General features: G+C 35.7%; 1 protein-coding gene across 5 annotated transcripts in view; it reads left to right on the plus strand.

The window, feature by feature from the left end:
* RICTOR (RPTOR independent companion of MTOR complex 2) overlaps window positions 1–22,062 on the plus strand; it is a 127,695-nt gene that overhangs the window by 23,178 nt on the left and 82,455 nt on the right. For all 5 annotated transcript variants that reach the window (XM_027092723.1, XM_027092724.1, XM_027092726.1 and 2 more), the window contains exon 3: window positions 8,897–8,994. In XM_027092723.1, coding sequence (XP_026948524.1) covers window positions 8,897–8,994 — 98 coding nt within the window. The remainder of the gene's footprint in view (window positions 1–8,896; window positions 8,995–22,062) is intronic.

The following is a 22,062-nucleotide window of genomic DNA, read 5'->3' on the forward strand; positions in this document are numbered from 1 at the left end:
ATGTGTGAACAAGACAGTTTTCCTGTCTTCACTTGTCATACAGTCTAAGTGAAGTCTCTATCAAACATCCTCCTTTTATCTTATTCCCATAGTATTACTATGAAGTGTTATATATACCTCTATTCCCATTTAATTTTGATCTCCAGGGCTGAGACCGTATCTTGTATTTATTAATATTCCTCACCTAAGCAGTTGGCACAGTATATGGCTTCTGGTGAGCCCTGAAATGTACAGTTGAATAAAACTTAGGAATCTAAATATAAAGCTACTCCCAGGATAGATCAAAACTATACATTGTAGGAGACATTTGTACTTTCAGTTATATAAGTAATAAAATGACTAAATACAATCTAGAGGGGAAACCTGTGTTCCCACTCTACTGTCCCCACTATATAATGTCATTGTTATTTTATTCTTTACAGAAAATATTTAAGGAAAATTGGGAGGAATATTCTGTCATTTGAAACTTAGAAGTATTTTAAGCCATTTGTATCGATTTATTTTGTGATTTATTCAAAATAATGATTTGAAATAAAGATTATAGACAGTATTCTAATTATTGATATTATATATCCATACAACTTTTATTTTTTATTTATTTATTTTTTTGCGGTACGTGGGCCTCTCACTGCCGTGGCGTCTCCCTTTGCGGAGCACAGGCTCCGGACACGCAGGCTCAGCGGCCATGGCTCACAGGCCCAGCCGCTCTGCGGCACGTGGGATCTTCCCGGACCGGGGCACGAACCCGTGTCCCCTGCATCGGCAGGCAGACTCTCAACCACTGCGCCACCAGGGAAGCCCCATACAACTTTTAATTGAAGTTCTGTTCAAGTGAATTATTAACTATTTCCAGCTGACTTTATTTTTAATGTTTTATGCCTAGGTCAGACCTGGTCTGTATCTTACAGTTATATAATGACATGCTTGTAATAAAGCAATTAAAGACATGATTTTTGTTCATATAACTTTTAAATGATCACATCAGTGAACTGGTAGATGTCACTTGTTTAATTTATCCAGTCAAAGGTACAAATGAGAAGCCTCAAGAAGGACATTTCTGCCACCCCCATTAGTGTTTTTATCTTTTTCCCTTGAAATCATTCAAAATGAGCAATTCTTTGGGATTATAGAAAAAAGACATATTTTTGTAAAAATAGAAAGAGGAATGTATAAAATGAGGTAATTTTAAATCCAAAATTGAAGTGGAGCAAAAGAGACCTGAACCCCTGGGTCACTGGGAAGACAATCTTAAAATGTTGCAGATCAGCGGAAACTGCCTTAACCTCTTCTTACAAAATTGTATTGATAAGAGTAGGATACTGGAACAGGAACCCAAACAAAACTGTTCTCTTCCAGCCTCTGGGAAAAGGAGATAGAGAAAAGATCTAGTTGTAAGAAAATTTTACAAACAGTCGTTGAATTTTAACTGTCTGCTCTTATGGTGGTCATGTCATTTATAATACAACCTGGGATACTTTGGGGAGTGAAAGGAGGTGGTATTAATAATTACACTGGCACAATAGGTATAAGTTAGAACCTAGGCAGTTGAGATATGTGTTCTGTCATAACTGCTGCAATAGTGGTATGAAGAATGTATCATGAGAACATAAAGAAGGGAGCTTGTAGGTTAAGGAAAACCTTTACACATCTGAGTAAGACTTCTGAAGAGTGAGGATTTCCTCCAAATTGGGTAGGGAAACAAAGGGCATGCCAGGCTGAAGAAACCTAGTGCCATCTTGCTGTCTGTGTAGTCTTGCCTCTGTACGCATCATTCACTCTCAAGAGGTGCTTCATGTCCATCATTCTTCTAAAGTAGCCCTACGAAAGTGTTCAATTTTTAGTATAATAAACCTAACATTTAAGAAAGTTAGAAGGGCTTCCCTGGTGGCACAGTGGTTGAGAGTCCACCTGCCGATGCAGGGAACGTGGGTTCGTGCCCCGGTCCGGGAGGATCCCACATGCCGTGGAGCGGCTCGGCCCGTGAGCCGTGGCCGCTGAGCCCGCACGTCCGGAGCCTGTGCTCCGCAACGGGAGAGGCCACAATAGTGAGAGGCCCGCGTACCACACACACAAAAACGTTATAACTAAACTGATTTACTTGCAGTAGTAATTGATAGGTTTTCCTTGCCTATCTCTACTACAGTATTTATATTTAAAATATACCAAAGATTAAAAAGGTTATCTGCTACAGTTGCTTGAGAGGAAAAATTATTATTTTCAGTATGTGAGGGTAGATAATACTTGTTTTGCATTCCAGATTGTTAATCCAGAGCAAATCGATGAAAATTACAAAGGGACAGAGTTTGGCATCAGTATAAGAGACAATATTCGACTCCTCTATCAAAGATGGAATAGAATAGGCTCTCTTAGGAAGTTTTGAGTTCCTCTGCATTATAGATAAAAGGAAGGCCCTTTTTCCAGGATGCTATCATTGGGATAGATCCTTTCCCTACTAAATTATATAACTCTTTGATATTAATAATTGTTAGAATTTCAGGAAATGTTAGAGAGTTTGAAGCGGTGCTTCCTCAACTTTTGGACCTGTGGGTAATGGTGAGAAGGTGTACTCCCAGTGTCCTTGCTGGTAGAGGAGACAGATTTGCTGCTGGCTTTTACAGAGGTAATACCAACTATAGTTATGCCATATACTTTTTTTTTTTTTTTTGCAGTATGCGGGCCTCTCACTGTTGTGGCCTCTCCCGTTGCGGAGCACAGGCTCCGGATGCACAGGCTCAGCGGCCATCACTCACAGGCCCAGCCGCTCTGCGGCTTGTGGGATCTTCCCGGACTGGGGCATGAACCCGTTGTCCCCTGCATCGGCAGGCAGACTCTCAACCACTGCGCCACCAGGGAAGCCCTGCCATATACTTTTAATCCTTTATGTCTGCTCACAGTAATCATAGATAATATTAAATATATAATTAAATACATATCCAATTTATGTAGTCATGTTTAATTTTATTAAATTCTTATGCACCCAACTTTTCTAGCTTGTTGCTTACTAGCATTTGTTCATGTATATTCACAAATAAATCACAGAAAATATTGCTCAACTGTGCTCCCACTCCTAATTCCTCTGACATTTTCAAGAAGGCAAATAAGACAATAAAAGTTTTACTTCAAAAATGAGCAGATCTTGGATCATAAAAGTAATGCACGGGACTTCCCTGGTGGCATAGTGGTTAAGAATCCGCCTGCCAATGCAGGGGACACGGGTTCAATCCCTGGTCTGGGAAGATCCCACATGCCGCGGAGCAACTAAGCCCGTGCGCCCGAACTACTGAGCCTGCACTCTAGAGCCCACAAGCCACAACTACTGAAGCCCGCACGCCTAGAGCCTGCGCTACACAACGAGAAGCCACCGCAATGAGAAGCCTGCGCACTGCAACCAAGAGTAGCCCCTGCGTGCTGCAACTAGAGAAAGCCCACGCACAGCAACAGACCCAATGCAGCCAAAAATAAATAAATAAAATAAATTTATTAAAAAAATAAAAGTAATGCACTAAAATGTAACCAAAATTCATTAATTTAGACACACTAATATGTGAATTAAGCATTTGCCTGGGCTAGCCACATAACTTTCACATGATTGATCCATAAAAATTGTTTTTGCTAAGCGAATAATAACTAATTTTAATTATAGTTGCTACTATTTATTGAATATCTGTTCTGGGCTAGGCACTGTGCTAAGTAAGTTGCACCTCACACCTTGTAACAATGCCTTCTAGGTTAGGTAATTAGTATATTCACTATAGGTATGAGAAAATGGATGCCTGTGAGGTTTAGTGACTTAGTCTAAGGTTACATGGTTTGTAGGTGATTAAGCTAGATTTGAATCCAGTTCTTTTTTATTTCAGAGTTCTTTCTATTATTCCCAAATAGATGTATGCGAGTAGTTTTTGGTTATTAATTTACTATGTGTACTTGAAACTAACTTTATTTAAAAATCAATTTTATGTTGTATATTTTTTGACAGGTAAAGCTATTAATATGATTTATTGCAGCATGTTACAAAGCAGTACATATTGAAAACATTTTAAAATAAATGCATGTTTACTCACATATATATATACATATACGTGTGTGCGTGTGCATATGTGCACATACATGGAGAATTAAGCTAAAGGGGGAAAGAATATATTTATGTATGTGTGTATATGTCTGTAGATGTATAGAGATATAGATGAAAGGTTTTTTTTACTGTAGTTTTCTCTTGGTGGTTTTCTGTATGTATATATGTATCTGTATATACGTGTATGTGCTTATATAATATTAAATTGCTGGATATTGGCTATAGTTATTCCATTACCTCCAGAAAGAGTCATTGGGAACACTCATAGGACTTACAAGTTACACAATAAGAGGAAAAGAGCAACTGTAATTTTAGCAGTTCTTTTGTGTTTTGCTTCCTTGCATTTGAATGGTTGGCCATCATAGCCAGCTAGCCACAACTTTTTTTTCTCTTTTTCCTAGCCACATCCCCGGCCACCCCCCCACCCCCACCCCCGCTTTTTTCCCTTAATGCAGCTCTGGGCTAAACTACTGGGCTTCAGAGAAATCCTAGTGGATTATCTCATTTGTGCTTTATATCAATACTTCTCACATAGCACAGTTTTGGAGAGGCTGAACTGGAAACATTAAGTGAGAATAGGAAGAAATAAAGAGAGGTAAACCTCTCCTTAAAGTCTCTCCCCTGTCCCCAAAGTCTCTCCCCGTCCCTGCCCCCAGCCAATAAAAAGCACACTGATCTCAGCTTGCTCATATAGTTTAAGTTCTGACTGTCTAGCATAGGAGCTGGCAATCTACAGCTCATGAGGCCAGGTCTGTTTTACTGAAACATAGCCACATTCATTTACTTATGTATTTTCTACTATTGCTTTCTTGGTTACAACAGAGTTGAGGTTACAACAGAAGAAGAGAGTTTATGGCATAAAATACTTACTGTCTGGGCCTTTTTTAATTAAAAAGTTTGTATACTCCTAATCTAGCATGTAAGGAAGAAACCAGGGACTTCTTAAAGTTACCAGGGGAACTTTACCCTAATATTTCAAGTTAGAGTTCCTCATAGGAACATTGTAGCACATGAGCATTACATAGTGTTTCATGTCTAAAATGGCCCTGAATACTATTTTTGAATTGGTCTAGGAAGTAACATAGTTTCTGGGAGGAAACATGTTCTGTCTTTCAGGAAATATATTATGAAGAAACTTTGAAATTCTTCCGTATTACAATTCTAGTTGGGTGTTCCTGGTAATTAATTATATAAAAGAGAAAGGGGTAAAGAGGGCAAAGAAGAAAGGCTGATTCATTTTGATTTGGATTGACAACAACACCTGCATTGTATGTTAGGTTCATTATATGTCATTATTCATCAGGCAAAGATTTGACCCAATATTGGCTTCTCACCATCTGTCAATTTTCATATTGTGTGCATAGGGGTTTTTGTTGTTGTTGTTTATCAGTTTTCTTCCATTTGTATGTAAGGTCCAGTAAGGAACGATCTGTCTTGCTCATTGATGTATTTTCCCAGTACTTAAAACAGTACCTGACCATATAGGTGTTCAATTAATGTTTCTGAACGAATGAACTCAGACTCGAGATTTTATTTTTGTCACAAAATTGTGGCTTTTTAAAAATGTCTGCAATCAGTTTGTACTTAGAAAATAGGCAATAATTAGAAATATGCAAGCCTTTGTGAAGAATATATCTTCAGACTAATCATCTTAACTATGAGTCCTATCACATTGCATAGTAGTAACTGTGTCCTCACGTTAGCGAAACTGTTTGATGCCTGACAATTTAATGATAAATTGATGTAAAATGGTTAGGTTATATATTTCCATTAGGTGGATTTCACACTGGCTTTAAAGATCCTTAACTCTGGTTTTGCAAACTACTGTAGGTTCTGAATTACTGTAAGGGTTGTTATAAAAATTGTATTAAGTTCGCAAGTATAGTTAAATCATTTAAAAATCATTGGCTTACTCATAATTTTTCTTCCTCAATGTCTCCAAACAGATACCATTTATAACAAAAAGATATTACTGAGTACTAGCAGTGATCTATTCATGGTCCCTTGCAGTTTTTTTAATGAGCTCTGATCCCACCCAATGGTGAGCTGTTTTCATTCCATATTTAAGACAACCTAAAAGAGTCACTAATTTTAAAGTCATACGCTAAACCATTTAAAAGTAGATAGAATTTCATTGGAGTTTAAAAAAAAATGCGAAATTTGTAGGAAATGCTCAGAAATCAAATGAATGATCTGAGTATGTAGTCATTTCTAAGTGATTGGAAATAACTGGGTTATGTAATATGCTTAGTGGTTTGACACTAACCAATTTATGGTTGTCATGGCTTACACTGAGTATAATAGAATGGCGGGATGTAGGCAGATGCAAGGTAAATTTATAGAACAATGTGACCAGTTTCATTTGCTGAGGAAAAGACTGATTCAAAACAAATAGCATCTTAGTTCTGTGTTAACATCTAAACATCTCAAAGGAAGGCATAATGGTTCTTAAACTAAAATACCCGTAATGTAACAGGTTTTTTTTCTTCTTTAGATTGTGCTTTTGTTTAAAGCAAATAGGATGCTGAATATATTAATAGAAAAATAGCTTCAGGAATATTGACACTCTATTCCAGGGGTTGGCAGACTACCAACCACAGGGCAATTTCTGGCTTTGGCCTGTTTTTGTAAAACAAGTGAGCTAAGAATGGTTTTTACATTTTAAAAGCTTTTTTTTTTTTCTTTCAGTATTTTTTTTTTGAAATAATCTCACACAGGTCATTAATCACTGCATAGTGCCCTGTTATATAGATGAGCCTTTTTTTAAAAAAATTATTTATTTATACCTGCTGAGTTGAGTCTTAGTTGCGGCACGTGGGATCTTCATCGCATGCAGGCTTCAGGCTTCCCTGTAGTTGTGGTGTGCGGGCTGTAGAGTCTGTGGGCTCTCTAGTTGTGGTGTGCGGGCTCTTCGTTGCGGTGCATGGTCTTCTATCTAGTTGCGGTGCACAGGGCTCTCTACTTGTGGTGCATGGGCTCTAGAGTGTGCAGGCTTAGTTGCCCTGTGGCATCTTAGTTCCCCAGGGAACCCAGGGACCAGGGATCGAACGCATGTCCCCTGCATTGGAAGGCGGATTCTTAACCACTAGACCACCAGGGAAGTCCCTCTTTCAGTATTTTAAAGATGTTGCTTCACTGTCTTCTCATTTGCCTGTTTTCCACGAGAAATTTGTCATTCTTCTTATTCCTCTGTTTTTTATCTGGTGGCTTTTAAGACTTTTCTCTACCAGTGGTTTTGAGCAATTTGATTATGATGTGCCTTGGTCTAGTTTTGGTCCTGTTTCTTGTGCTTGGGGTTGATTGAGCTTCTTGGATTTATTGGCTTATTTTGATCAAATTTGGAAAGTTTTCATCTATTATTTCCTCAATTCTTCTATCGCCTAATTTTTTCCTTTGAGGACTCCAGTTACACATATTGTAATTGTGTTAGGCTGCTTGAAGCTCCATAGTTCACTGATAGTCTTTTCATTTAGTTTTTGTTCCCTTTCTGTTACATTTTGGTTAGTTTTTATTGCTTTGTCTTCAAATTCACAATTCTTACTTTCTGTAAAAGCTGTTATGCTTTTATTCCCATCCAGTATATTTACATCTGAGACATTGTAGTTTTCATCTCCAGAAATTCAATTTGAGTGCTTTTTATACTTTTCATGCCTCTCCCTAAGTTTTTGAACATATAGAATACAGTTATAAAAACTGTTTTAATGTCCTTTTCTGCTGATTCTAACAGTTCAGTTTTGGGTCATTTTCAGTTGATTAATTTTTCTGCTTACTATGAGTCATAGTATGACTTTGCTTCTTTGTATGTCTGATGATATTTGGATGCTAATCATTGTAAATTTTGCTTCATTAGGTGTTCCCTATTTTTTCTGTTCTTATGATACTTCTTGAGCTTTGGTCTGAGACACATTTTAGTCACTTGGAAACAGTTTAATTCTTTCAAGTCTTGCTTTGGAGATTTGTTAGGTGGGATCAAAGAAATGTTTAGTCTATATCTGATTGTTCCCCACCACTAAGCCAAGACTTTTCTGAATACTGTAACCAATGCCCCATGCACTATGAAGGTTTTCAATATGGACATTAGGAACAAGCACTGCTTGTTCTGCCCTGTGTGAACACAAGGTACTCATCCCTTTAATTCTTTCGAGTGGTAATTTCCTCACAAACATGCACCAATCATTGCTATATTGACTACATAAGGGATCCCTTTGCAGATGTCCAGTGTTCTCTCTCTGTGCAGTGCTCTCTTCTCTAACACTTTTTGGTCTACTGGGACTCTGAGCTCTGTCTCTTCAACTCAGACAGTTTGGGTTTCTCCTCTCAGCACCAAGGCCTGGAAACTCTCTAAAGACAGTAAGCTGGGGCAGTTGTAGAGCATGCTTGTTTATTTCTCATTTCTCAGGGATTATTTTTCTTTACTTCTTGATGTCCAGTGTCTTGAACTATCATTTTATATGTTTTGTTCAGTTTTTTGGTTGATTCAAATAGGACAGTATTTTTGGTGCCTGTTACTATTGTGTCAGTACATTGTGGCCAGAAGTGAAAGTTGTGCTTGGGGTTGGGGTTGAAATTTAAGAATGAGTGGTTGAATAATTCCAGGTGATGATACACAGAGTTGCACCATAGGTATAAGTGGAGTAGAGTCATCCACATGTGACTCATCCACATGGACTTTGAAGTCTCCTAAGTAGATAGATTTCAGAGAGAGTGTAAGACTTTAAAGAAGCCAAGAGCCAAAGTTGCGAAGTTTTAATACTACACGGTTTGTGTGTTTGGTTAAGAAAATACTCTTTTAAAATTATGTTAAATTTCTTTTGTCTGTTTTAGAACCTTCTGATAACTTAAGGGAGATTCTCCAAAATGTGGCCAAATTGCAAGGAGTATCAAATATGAGAAAGCTAGGCCATCTGAATAACTTTACTAAGGTAAGTAACTTCATTCTTTGTATTACCATCTTAAATTCTTTTTTCCTTGTTGTACTTTTTAGATGCTTCTTAACCACCATTAACAAGAAATTCTTGAGTATTCCTTCAGTATTAGTGCTTTCCTCTGCTGCTTCTCATGGATTTTTGTCATATGTTTTTAAATTTAAAAGTATATTTGAATAATGGGAAGCATTATATACTTGTTGTAAAAAATTTGGTAGGTTCAGAAGCGAATAAAGTAAAAAAAACACTGAGAAGTCCATAATTCAATCTCCACTATTATTCACAGAATGATGTATTTCTTTTGCCTTTTTATATTCATTTTTATGTGATACTATAGGATAAATATGTTTGTACATAAGTACGTGTGTGTTGCTTTTCATAGGTATAATAATTTCCAGAGAAGTATTACAACTTCCTCTCTCTTTCCCTAATACTCTATTCCCATTATCTGGATCTCAATTAGAGCTCAAGATAAATGTAGGGGCCCTTGTCCCAGATAAATATTGACTTGATCTCTGTTAGCAGCCAAGAATTCCCAAGTTTGATAGATGGATTGGTGTGCTTTTGAGCCTGGTAATGCTGGACAGCCAACTCTTGGAAACACTAAAATGCCTTTATTTGAGGTGATGCCATAAATAGAGAGCAAAATGCTTTCTTTGGGAAAATTTTTTTCCCTTTTTAGTTTACTAAATATAAACTGTTATACATTTTATTTTATTTTTTTATTTTTAAATTTTTGTTGAAGTAGAGTTGATTTATAATGTCATGTTTCAGGTGTGCAGCACAGTGGTTCAGGTTACATATATATGCATACACATATATATGTATTCTTTTTCAGATTCTTTTCCCTTATAGGCTATTACAAAATACTGAGTATAGTTCCCTGTTGTACATTTTAAATGTAGGAATAATTGTTTGTTATAACCCCTTACTACTCAAAGTGTGATCCATATACCAGCAGCATTGGTGTCACCTTGGAGCTTGTTTGATATGTACAGTTTTTGACCCCCCCCCCCGACCTACTGAGTGAGAATCTACATTTTAATGAATATCTCAGGTGAATTTGGGTGTACATTAAAGTTTGAGTGGCACTGTTTTAATCCTTCCAAAATGTTTAATTCTCTGCTACCTGGTAGTTAGACTGTGGCTTGGATTTGATTTTATTTCATAGAAATAGAAGGGGATAAGAATATTGTCACTATGTAACCAAGTTGTTTTTTTCAGTATGGTGTTGTCTGATAAATATTTACAAAATAGATTAGTTTTTTTTTCTTTTCATAGTTAGGGAAACATAGATATGCATTTATTTTTTCTTAGTGAAACTTTGAAATATTCTGGCATTTTATTTTTATATAACAGATGAGAAACTTATTTTGTATGAGGGATGACAAAGTGATTTTTTTAAAAACAACTTTCAAAAACACTGAATGAGTGCTTGTGAAGGGGTTTTCAAAAATATCCCTGTGACGCAGACCTACTAGAGAGTGGACTTGAGGATACGGGGAGGGGGAAGGGGAAGCTGTGACAAAGCGAGAGAGTGCCATGGACATATATACACTACCAAACGTAAAATAGATAGCTAGCGGGAAGTAGCCGCATAGCACAGGGAGATCAGCTCGGTGCTTTGTGACCACAGGTGGGATAGGGAGGGTGGGAGGGAGGGAGACGCAAGAGGGAAGAGATATGGGAACACATGTGTATGTATAACTGATTCACTTTGTTATAAAGCAGAAGCTAACACACCATTGTAAAGCAATTATACTCCAATAAAGATGTTTAAAAAAATAACCCTGTGTATATTTTCATTTTTATCAATGTAATGAAAGTCTTCAAATACATTTCTTCAGTGTGCTAGTCAGATAATAGCAAGTTTTTAAGACCTAGAGTTGTTCCACAGTTGCAAATGGCATCTCCTGGTTTCACTCCCTCTATTAAATTTCCCAGTTTTATGTCATCATTCTTCACCCAACCCTAATAATAATACGTCTTACCACTTGCCTAGATTTAACTGTTAAAAACAATTAGTAGAGGTTTTTGTCCTGTTTGAACTCATGGGTCCTGTCACAATCAGGTTGACATCTAGATATGTAGTTCCGAATCTCTTGACAACTGGGATTCTGAAAGTTGGGAATGAATGTAAGAATGGCAATGATTTCTGTTATTCCACTTTGGCACCAGAATGGGTACTAAAGCCATCTTAAAAATCTACAGTAGCACTATGCAGTAGACATATATGTGAGCCACATATGTAATTTTAAATTTCTAGTAGCCACACTAAAAAAAAGTAAAAGTGAAGTTATTTTAATATATATTTTCTTTAGTCCAGTATATCCACATTATTATCATTTTATGTAAGTATAAAATATTAATGAGATATTTAATATTTTTTCATGCTAAATCTTTGAAATCAAGTGTGTATGTTATGCTTATAGCACATCTCAATTCAGGCTAGCCATATTTCCATGTTCACAGCCACCTGTGTGTGGCTAGTAGCTACTAACCATAATGGACATTGTACATACAGAACTTTTTGGAATGGGAGTGGTTTAAACATCTATTTCTAGGAATCTGTTGGACACCTTTCTTTTTCCCTTGTCTATTCTCCATTTATTTCTATCTAGATCCCAGTTTCTCTAGGGTTAAGGTCAGTTGCCTTCTCTCCCTTTTTCCCTCCTCCATTTCTTTGTTTTCTGAGTTTTTCCCATAGTATTTCACTAAGTTGTTCCCTCCACTTGGTCTCTCCTTGATTTGTGTTCTCCCAGTCTCTTCTCCGGTTTCTCCTTCCCTCTCGTCCTCCCCTTTTTTTTGTTTTGCCATATCCTTTGTTTACAGTTTTCATATTTCTCTCTGAAAAGGGCTTGTAGCAGCCCTCTTATATGCTGTTTTAAATTATTTATGGATTTAAAAATCAGATAAACATACTGGAATTTTTCTACAATATGAGGGACTAAACCTTGGGTCAGGGTGTGAGGGGCTGTTTAATTAGTAAAATCCATGAACATGAGACTTGATAAAAACTCACTTGGCTGCCTGGTGATACAGTGAGGAAAGCGTGAACTTCAGATCAAGTAAATGGGGTCTTACAGCCCAGGTCTGACCCTAACAAGGCAGTCTTGGGCAGATTTCTTTACTCAGAGATAATTTTGCTGCAATTAGAAGCAAGGTGTCAGTACAGTGCCGGTACATAATATATACTCCATAACAGGTAATGCCTTACAATCTAGGGTTTGTTTTTTGTTTTCTTTTGCATTTTTTGCCACTTTTCAGGAATTTTTGTTGACTCTAAAAAGGTGAGTCTGCTTAATAGCTTGAGCTGCAGGTTGGTAAGCTGTTACTGTAACAGGGTTTTTCAACATGAGCAACATTGACATATTGGGCCAGATAATTATTTGTTTTGGGAAGCTGTCTTATTCATTGTAGTGTGTTTAGCTGCATCCCTGGCCTCTACCCACTAGATACCAGTAGCGCACCTCCACTAGTTGTCACAAGCAGAAATGTCTCAAAGCATTGCCGAATGTTTCCTAGGGGACAGAGTCATCCCCTAGGTGATAAATAAAGGTCTGTAGGTTTTATTATAAAATTTCTCCAAACACCTAGCACAAAATAAATGCTTATTGAATTTAATCATAATGTGTCTTTGAATTCCATTTTGTTAGCGAGCTACGCTAATAAATATTTACAGAGCTGGTATTCTTTTAAAATCTGTAAGTTCGTTAATTTACAGAGTAAAATTTATAAATTCTTAGAAATCTCTAAGAATAGCTCTATAGAATAAGAAAATAAGAAACAGGATTATGATTCCAGGAGACTGGTTAGACAGGAGTTAGTTGGTCACCCTTCACTGTTCCTATAATAGGTTATATGTGTGTCTACTAAATTTTATCTGCTCTTTTGTTATTATTATTTATTGTGTGTGACTATCTTATTAAACTTATTAAACTTATTAAACTATCTTATTAAACTGAGTTTATTAAACTATCTTATTAAACTATCTTATTAAACTATCTTATTAAATACTACAAGAAATATGTAGTATTTAATTTTTTACTCTTATATCCCTCTCTTCCCCAAATCCTGGCACATATCAAGTGTTTAATTAAAGGTATTGTATTACATTGGGATGATTTTGCAGTTTAAATAAGAGTTTTTGTTGTACTAGCATTTGTTTTGTTATTAAGTAACAAAACAAACTAGGATTAAGTTAATTTAGTAGATCAGTGGGGCTAAAATGTTGTAGAGGGTGGCCTTTATCTACAGAATTAAACCTCCTTTTAAGGTATGAAGAGAGGGTGCTAGTGTTGTGATCCTAGAACCATGTGAATGTCACACACCCATGCTTGCCTTCTGACATCATTTCACTAGATAAAGTAATGTGTATAACAGGCTGCTGATGAATATAATCTTAGTATTCTATTTTTAAAACTGACAACATGCTCATAATCTAAAGACCTGTTTTTAAAGATGAAAATATTTTAGCTCTTTTACATTTTAATGTTCTCTTTTCCTATATTTCTCATATATTAAAAGCTCCAGAGGAATCTTTATTTTGTTCTGTTTTTAAAAACTTCAAAATTATATAAGTTAAATATAAAAATTTAAATGGTACTAAACAATATATGGTAAAAAGTGAAATTCCTCTTTCACATCTCCTTCCCATCCACCTCCTTACCCTGACAAAAATACCGTTTCTCACAGGTAACCACTGGAAAGTATTTATTCTTCTCTGGTATAATTATAAATGTGTGTGTGTGTGTGTGTGTGTGTGTGTGTGTATTTCAGTGAGTTGTGAGAATTAAATAAGCTAAACAAAACGAAGTGTCTAATATAATGCTCAGTTTATTTACCATTTATTATATGTATACATAAAGGTTTTTTTCAATGAGATCTTGAGATTTATTGATTTGTAGTTTGTGTCTTTTCCACTTTCCAATATATCGTAGAGTCCTTTATTTTCTATAAATGTAGATCTACTTTTTAGTAGCTGCTTATGTGTATTGATAGATGTATGTGTGTGTGCATATCCATCCATATGTATGTATATGTATGTGCATCAAAGTATACATACATATGCGTAATACATATACCGTAATTTATTTAATCATTCCATCATTAGAAAATAGAAGTTTTCCCTCCTTTTTGCATTTTAAATTAATGCATTCGTAACACTCTTGTGTACTGTCTTGTGTAGAATAGAATTTTAAAAGTGTAATTATTTAGCCAAGAACATTTGTACTTTATATTTTAAAACCTACTTATAAATTGCCTTCTGAAAAGACTATGCTGTGGAATTCTAATTTGTGATAAGATTTTTTGAAGTTTGGATTATTCTTTCTGTTGCTCATTGAGGAGAACTGTTCAGTTAACCTTCAGAGCCATAAAAGTAACATGGAATAGCATTTAACTGCCCAGTTTTAACTGATCATTATATATTTTTTAAAGTTAATAATTTTAATAAGCAGCTCAGACATTTCTATTACCTAGAGACGGTTTAGACTTATATTTTAACTTTGTCAGAATATAATATTGTTGATAGCCCCCTTTGATTATTTTAATATTTGTAAGAAAATTCTGTGCATTAATGATAACAAATAGATTGATGTTGCACATGGATTCTGATAGGCAAAATATACCAGTGACATGTTATCAAAACCTTTACCTCATTCATTTATTCATTCATATTATTTTTTGGCCATGCAATGCGGCATGCAGGATCTTAGTTCCGCAACCAGGTACTGAACCAGTGCTCCCTTCAGTGGAAGCGCGGAGTCTTAACCACTGGACTTCCAGGGAAGCCCCATACCCCATTTAAAAATAAGATATTATGTAACAGTATTTGTTTTGTTTATATTAAAAAAATTAAATTTAATAGTTACGCTCATAAAATAATTGCGGACTTCTTATGATATTGAATACTTAAGTTGGTTTATAAGTAACAAATGTAACAAACCTAATTCAACTGAGCTAAAGTATCCATAAAAGGAAGTTATTTACTCTCATGATGAGGAAGACCACATGTCAGGTCTTAATTTCAGGCAGAATGACCTAGAGGTTGAAAAAATGTTAATTGCATTCTGTCTCTCCATTTCTCAGCTCTTTTCTTTTAGGTTAGCTTCATCCTCAAACACTTTCCATATGACTAAGATACATCATATTTATAGCTTTCAGTCATAAAAGGAGAGGGTAGCCCTCTCTTACAACTTCTACATGAACTCTGGTCCTATTTAGTGACATTAAGCTAGGTATTGTGACTGATAGTCATAAAAACACATGGGGTGGGGAGTGACTGAACTCCAGTGAAATATGTGATGTCTAATAATTTAGCATTTTAAGTGACTGTTAGGATGCTAATTCTCACATTTTGAAAGGTCTTTAATGATTTCTAAGCATCAACAGTAATTTATTCTTAATATTAACAAACCTATGTGGTAGGGCAGGCATTGTTATAAGATAGAATTGAAGAAATTGCTACCTAATGATTGAAGGTTAATTAGTAATTCAGTCAGTAGTTGAGGCAGGATGAGATTCCCATTGTTTAAATTTACCAATTCAGCGTTCTTCTTGCTATTTCTGCCTATCTCTTTCCCAGAGTTGAGTTAAAGGGTTTCAGCTCAATATCAAAAAAACAAACAACCCAATCCAAAAATGGGCAGAAGACCTAAATAGACATTTCTCCAAAGAAGATATACAGATTGCCAATGAACACGTGAAAGGATGTTCAACATCATTAATCATTAGAGAAATGCAAATCAAAACTACAATGAGGTATCATCTCACACCAGTCAGAATGGCCATCATCAAAAAATCTACAAACAGTAAATGCTGGAGAGGGTGTGGAGAAAAGGGAATCTTCTTGCACTGTTGGTGGGAATGTAAATTGATACAGCCACTATGGAGAACAGTATGGAGGTTCCTTAAAAAACTAAAAATAGAACTACCATATGACCCAGCAATCCCACTACTGGGCATATACCCTGAGAAAACAATAATTCAGAAAGAATTATGTACCACAATGTTCATTGCAGCTCTGTTTACAATAGCCAGGTCATGGAAGCAAACTGTCCATCAACAGGTGAATGGATAAGGAAGATATGGCACATATATACAATGGAATATTACTGAGCCATAAAAAGAAATGAAATTGAGTTATTTGTAGTGAGGTGGATGGACCTAGAGTCTGTCATAGAGTGAAGTAAGTCAGAAAGAGAAAAACAAATACCGTATGTTAACATATATATGGAATCTAAAAAACAAACAGAAATGGTCATGAAGACCTAGGGGCAAGACGGGAATAAAGACGGAGACCTACTAGAGAATGGACTTGAGGACACGGTGGGGGAGGGGTAGGCTGGGACGAAGTGAGAGGGTGGCATGGGCATATATACACTACCAAATGTAAAATAGATAGCTAGTGGGAAGCAGCCTCATAGCACAGGGAGATCAGCTTGGTGCTCTCTGACCACCTAGAGGCATGGGAAAGGGAGGGTGGGAGGGAGATGCAAGAGGGAGTAGATATGGGGATGTATGTATATGTATAGCTGATTCACTTTGTTATAAAGCAGAAACTAACACACCATTGTAAAGCAATTATACTCCAATAAAGATGTTAAAAAAAAAAAGAGTTAAAGGGTTTGATTTGTAGGGTTTGTTTATTTAAATCAGTAGATTAGTAAGGTAGTGAGTCAGTCAGTACAAAAATTTTTTATTAAAATAATTTATTCTTATTCCTAATATTTTGAAACTTAAGATGAACTGGTGATTAAAAGTGAAAGCATAATGTGTCTTTGATAATCGAAAATTTAAAATCTTATCAATGTCTTCTCTGATTTCTTTAAATTAAATCTTTATTTATTTATTTTTGGCTGTGTTGGGTCTTCATTTCTGTGCGAGGACTTTCTCTAGTTGCGGCAAGCGGGGGCCACGCTTCATCGTGGTGCACGGGCCTCTCACTATCGCGGCCTCTGTTGTTGCGGAGCACAGGCTCCAGACGCGCCGGCTCAGTAGTTGTGGCTCACGGGCCTAGTTGCTCTGCGGCATGTGTGATCTTCCCAGACCAGGGCTCGAACCCGTGTGCCCTGCATTGGCAGGCAGATTCTCAAGCACTGCGCCACCAGGGAAGCCCTTCTCTGATTTCTTATTCCTGATATATGTGAATTACTTACATATAGAAAATTTAGTCTCTACTTGGGATAATTCTAATTCAAAAGGGATATTTTCATTTAAGACTGATTAATAAGACCCCCTTCTATAATTCTGTAAACAATATGACAGCACAATTTAGCCACCATTGAAAGCATAGCCCTAATGTCTCTTACTGTCCCTGGAAAATAGGCAGATGATTATGACTAATATGCTGTGTTTCATTGCAAAGTGTTTTTTAGTTGTTACTGGTGATTTTCCAGTTTCCAACTGAGTGGACATTTTTCTCAGAAACATTTCTTGCAGTTCAAATACATTTATATTAGGTAGCAGAAAACGAAACTCCTTTCTAAATAATTTCCAAATTGTGTGTGCTTTTTGGAAATCATAATAATAACTTTGAAAAAATTTTTACCTTTTCAACAAAACTGCTAATTATAGCAAATGTTAAATAGTGAACAGTTATACATTTTGTGATTTTGAGAAGGGGAGTAATTTTGAAATTATGTTTCTCTGAATCTGTAGTTTTCTGCAAGGATATCTAAGTGTGAAAAAGAAAATTCAGGAAAAGAGAACCAAGTACATACTTAGGGGAGAAACTAACCCTTGACAGGGTAAGATTTTTTATACTTCTACATTTCAAAGCATTTCATTTTATTAACAAACTGTAGCAGAAGAAAGGAAACACTGCCTTTTTAGAAATGGAGTTGTTTTAAGAAAACATTTCTCCCATTTTAAAAGCACAGTATCTTATATGTTAATAATAGAAAAATGAAGCTTAGAATTTTTTTTTTAAGTTTATGAATTAGAATACATCCAAGGTCTAAGTGATAACACCATGTTAAGGAGCCCTTTTCTTTTTCTTTTTCATTAATATATGGTACCATATAGTGACAGTGCTAGTAATCTGAAATATCTGGGGAATCTCAAATGAATACTAAATTATTTTTTAGTAGTGTAGTGATAAGGTTCTTTTTGTGTGTGTTTTAATCCTTTGAAATGGGCAATATTTGTATGTGTGTTTTTAGTTAGCTGTTCTGGGAAAAAAATAATAAATTCACTTACTCATTTTATGTGTTTATAGCCAGAGTGTGATTCTCCAAACTCTTGATTCATACCATTTTTGAGGCTGGAGAAATGAAATAAGATGGTAATGTTCAGTTATTCTATTTTTAAATCCATCCCCTGCCCCCATGTAAATTTTTTTTGTTTTTTCTTTTCCCATGTAGATAATTTTAGTACTAAAGTACAGTCACATTTCATTGGGCTCTGGACTTAGACTGGTTTGGTTTGATTTCTGGCTTTACCACTTAATAGCTTTGTGGTGTTTGGAAGTCATATTACCATCTCTAGCCTCAGTAGTCTTTATTTACCAAAATATTACTTACTTTCTAGGGTTGACAAGATTAATAGTCAATAAATGCTACTTCTGTTACTATTTATGAATACTGTACTGTATGTATAACCCTTCCCAGATTAGGTAAGTAATAGATATTCATTGTAAACATTTATAAAATACAGAAAAGCACAGAAAGGAAAATAAATCACCTATGATACTTCAATTTTTTATCTTTCTTTATTTATTTTGAATTTTAATTTTTTTTATGCAGCAGGTCCTTATTAGTGTACTTTCATTTTTTGATGTTAAAATGTTGATGTATAGACTTCTTTAAAAATGTATATATTTTTAAAAATGTATATCTTTTAGAATATTTTCCCTAACTCACCAATACATTATGCAGGTTATTTCTTGTGTTTCAGTATTATGTAATATTAACATCTGCATAAGGTTCCTCCTTTATGAACATTTTGTTTCTAGTTCCTTATTATTGTAAATTATGTCTTAAGGATCTTGTGCTTGAACCTACTTTATATTTTAAGTTATTAATATAAATCACCAAAAGCAGGTCCTGATTTTGGTGCATTTTTCCAATTTATTTTACAATATGTGTTTAGTTTATAATTCCATCAACAGTGCATTTTCTTATCTGGTATAATCATGTTAAAAAACAGTTTCTTGCCAGTTTGGTAAGCTTTATTTAAATGGCATTTTCCAATGTATTTGATTCAGATTTTAGGAAATAGGAAATATGTCATGTTTATTTATCAGTTTTATTTCTTCAATAAATTCTCTGTGCATTTTATTTGCCTCTTCTGATAAATCTTTCTGCAGTTTGTTTAGACTTTCACATTATAAGGTCCTGCCCATATTACTTTGCTGTGAGGGTGGAGTGTTACGAGCTGAATTGTGCTCCATCCTCCACCCCCTGCCCCCAAGTTTGTTTGTTGAAGCTCTATCCCAGTACCTCAGAATGTGTCTCTATTTGGAGATAATTCCATTAGAGAGGTAATTAAGGTAAAATGGAATTATATGGGTGGTCCCTAATCCAATATGACTGATGTACTGATAAGAAAAGATAAAGACACAGACACACATAGAGGAAAGATCATGTGAAGACACACAGAGAGATGATAACCATCTACAGGCCAAGGAACGAGGCCCTCAGAATAAAGAAACTCTGTCAAGACACCTTGATATTGGACTTCTAGCATCCAAAATCATGAGAAAATAAATTTCTGTGTTACAAGCCACCAGATTTGCTGTATTTGTCACAGCAGCCCTAGCAAACTAATATAGGGCCTAAACCTTTTGCCTATTATGTTTTTCCAATTTTTTTTTTTTTTTTTTTTTTTTTGCGGTACGTGGGCTTCTCACTGATGTGGCCTCTCCTGTTGCGGAGCACAGGCTCCGGACGCGCAGGCTCAGCGGCCATGGCTCACGGGGCCCAGCCGCTCCGCGGCATGTGGGATCTTCCCGGACCGGGGCAAGAACCCGTGTCCCCTGCATTGGCAGGCGGACTCTCAACCACTGTGCCACCAGGGAAGCCCTCCAAATATTTTTGACTAATATGTTATTTAACTTTTAATTTTAGGTATGCCATTGGTTTTCTAGAGGTATAGAAATTTTCCTGTCTTGTCCCAAAGCTTAGGAAATCTTACATTATTATTATTTTTTAAACATCTTCATTGGAGTATAATTGTTTTACAATGGTGTGTTAGTTCTATTGATATACGTATGTATAAAAAGTCTCATCCTTCTCAGTATTTAAGTACTTACAACATTGTATAACAATACAATAAAAACAAAAATTTTTTCATACTCTTTCACACTCTAAACCTTCTTTGTTTATCATATTTCAGAATTTTAAGGAATTTATAAGAATACCAGTATAATCATTTTGGATAAAGGCCTGTGAAGGAAAGCTTTTTAGCTTGTTTTGCCTATTTACTTATTTACACAGCAGTTTCCTGCCACATAAAGTGATCATTTTTATAGTCTTTTCCCCTGCTGTGAAAATGTTACAGTATCTGGGGGTTCCTGTATTCCTATCCCCTACCCTGTTCTATTTGCAACATCTTTCTTTTTTTTTTTTTTTTGCCTCTGAAGAAGAAATTGGGCAGGAAGTTTTACAAGGATCCTACCAATAGAACAGTGAGTTTATATCATTAGTTTTTTTGCTACAATATTGTGCTTTTCACAGAGGCAGATGTGCTGGTCACTTTGGTTGGTTTTTAACTTCATACTGAGGAACAGTAATAACAGCACTTGAAGACCCTTCTGATCCTTCATGTTAATGAAATGATCAACTTTCTCTTTAATCCTTTTCAGTTAGGCCCAATAAATAACTTGCGAAGCTTTATGTAACTTTTAGATAAAAGTCAGTTTTCAAAACTCGCACTAGATCAACATGATATGTTGTCATCCAGGTGGGGTGCAAATAGCTAGTATTAGATCAGTATTCTTAATAAAAAAAAAAAAAGGAAAGCCTGTTTGAAGGCATCAGGCAACTATTCTGGCTGTAAGTGCGATAGGAACCAAGACTTCAGAGAAGAGAGAATCTTGTGGAGATGATCTAACTTCTCCAGCAACATTTACCTGGGGGATACTGGCTAATGTGGAATGTGGACAGGAAGCTAAATATTTAGACTGTAGTCCCAGGAGTACTATTGCTGAAACATGGGAAAAACAGCACAGAGCTTTTGATGGAGACCATCAAATGGGAGAAATCAAGTAAAAGGAGATTCTCCCCTCAGTACATTTATTTGTTGAATCCTGGGGTGGGAAATATAAAATCCTAAGCAGAAAATCTTTGAAAATCAGGGTGGACTTTCTAGTGTTTTTATAAAACAAAAATGAGACATGTCATCCTCTTGAGATTGGTCCCCTGAACAACAAGCTTTCAGTTGAAACCTGGGGGAAAAACCATAGGTAGACTGAGTATTACCAGGGCAGCAGCCTAATATGGACTCACCATTGTCTATTGGCCTGACAAAGAAAAGGATGAACGCTTTGTGGAGAAAGATAACATAGTCAGGAATCTCAACGCTTTGTGGAGAAAGATAACGTAGTCTGGAATCTCTGCAAGTTTTTATGTACAAAGATTATAGGATCCACCAAAAGACAGGACTACATGACCAGAACAAATGGAAAAACAGATAATAAAAACAAACTCAGAGATTATCTACATCATTCATTCCATTTAGATGATAAGCACTTTAAATATTTAAAATGTAGTTAATATATCAAGAAAATAGAGGAAACTGTGGAGAAAATAGGTGAAAAAAGATTTTTTCATTATGATATTGGATGTGTACAAAGTTAAATGGAAACATGATAGGTAAAATTAAAAATTCACTAGGTAGGTATAATAGAAGATTAGACTTATCAGAAGATAAATAAATAGGAAATACCCAGCTGAAGGACAGAAAAAAAAGAGAAAGGAGAAAACAGAAAAGAGGACTTAGAGATTTGTGGTATACACAAAAAGATTGAACATTTGAATTACCAGAAAAAGAGGAGAGAGAATTGGGCAAAACTGCTTTTGAAGAGATACAGAATTTTCTAAAACTGGTAAAATATATCAACCT

The sequence above is a fragment of the Aethalodelphis obliquidens genome, unplaced genomic scaffold (genome assembly GCF_003676395.1).
Source record: "Aethalodelphis obliquidens isolate GAN/ISIS:26980383/991018 unplaced genomic scaffold, ASM367639v1 scaffold80, whole genome shotgun sequence".
Lineage (NCBI taxonomy): Eukaryota > Metazoa > Chordata > Mammalia > Artiodactyla > Delphinidae > Aethalodelphis > Aethalodelphis obliquidens.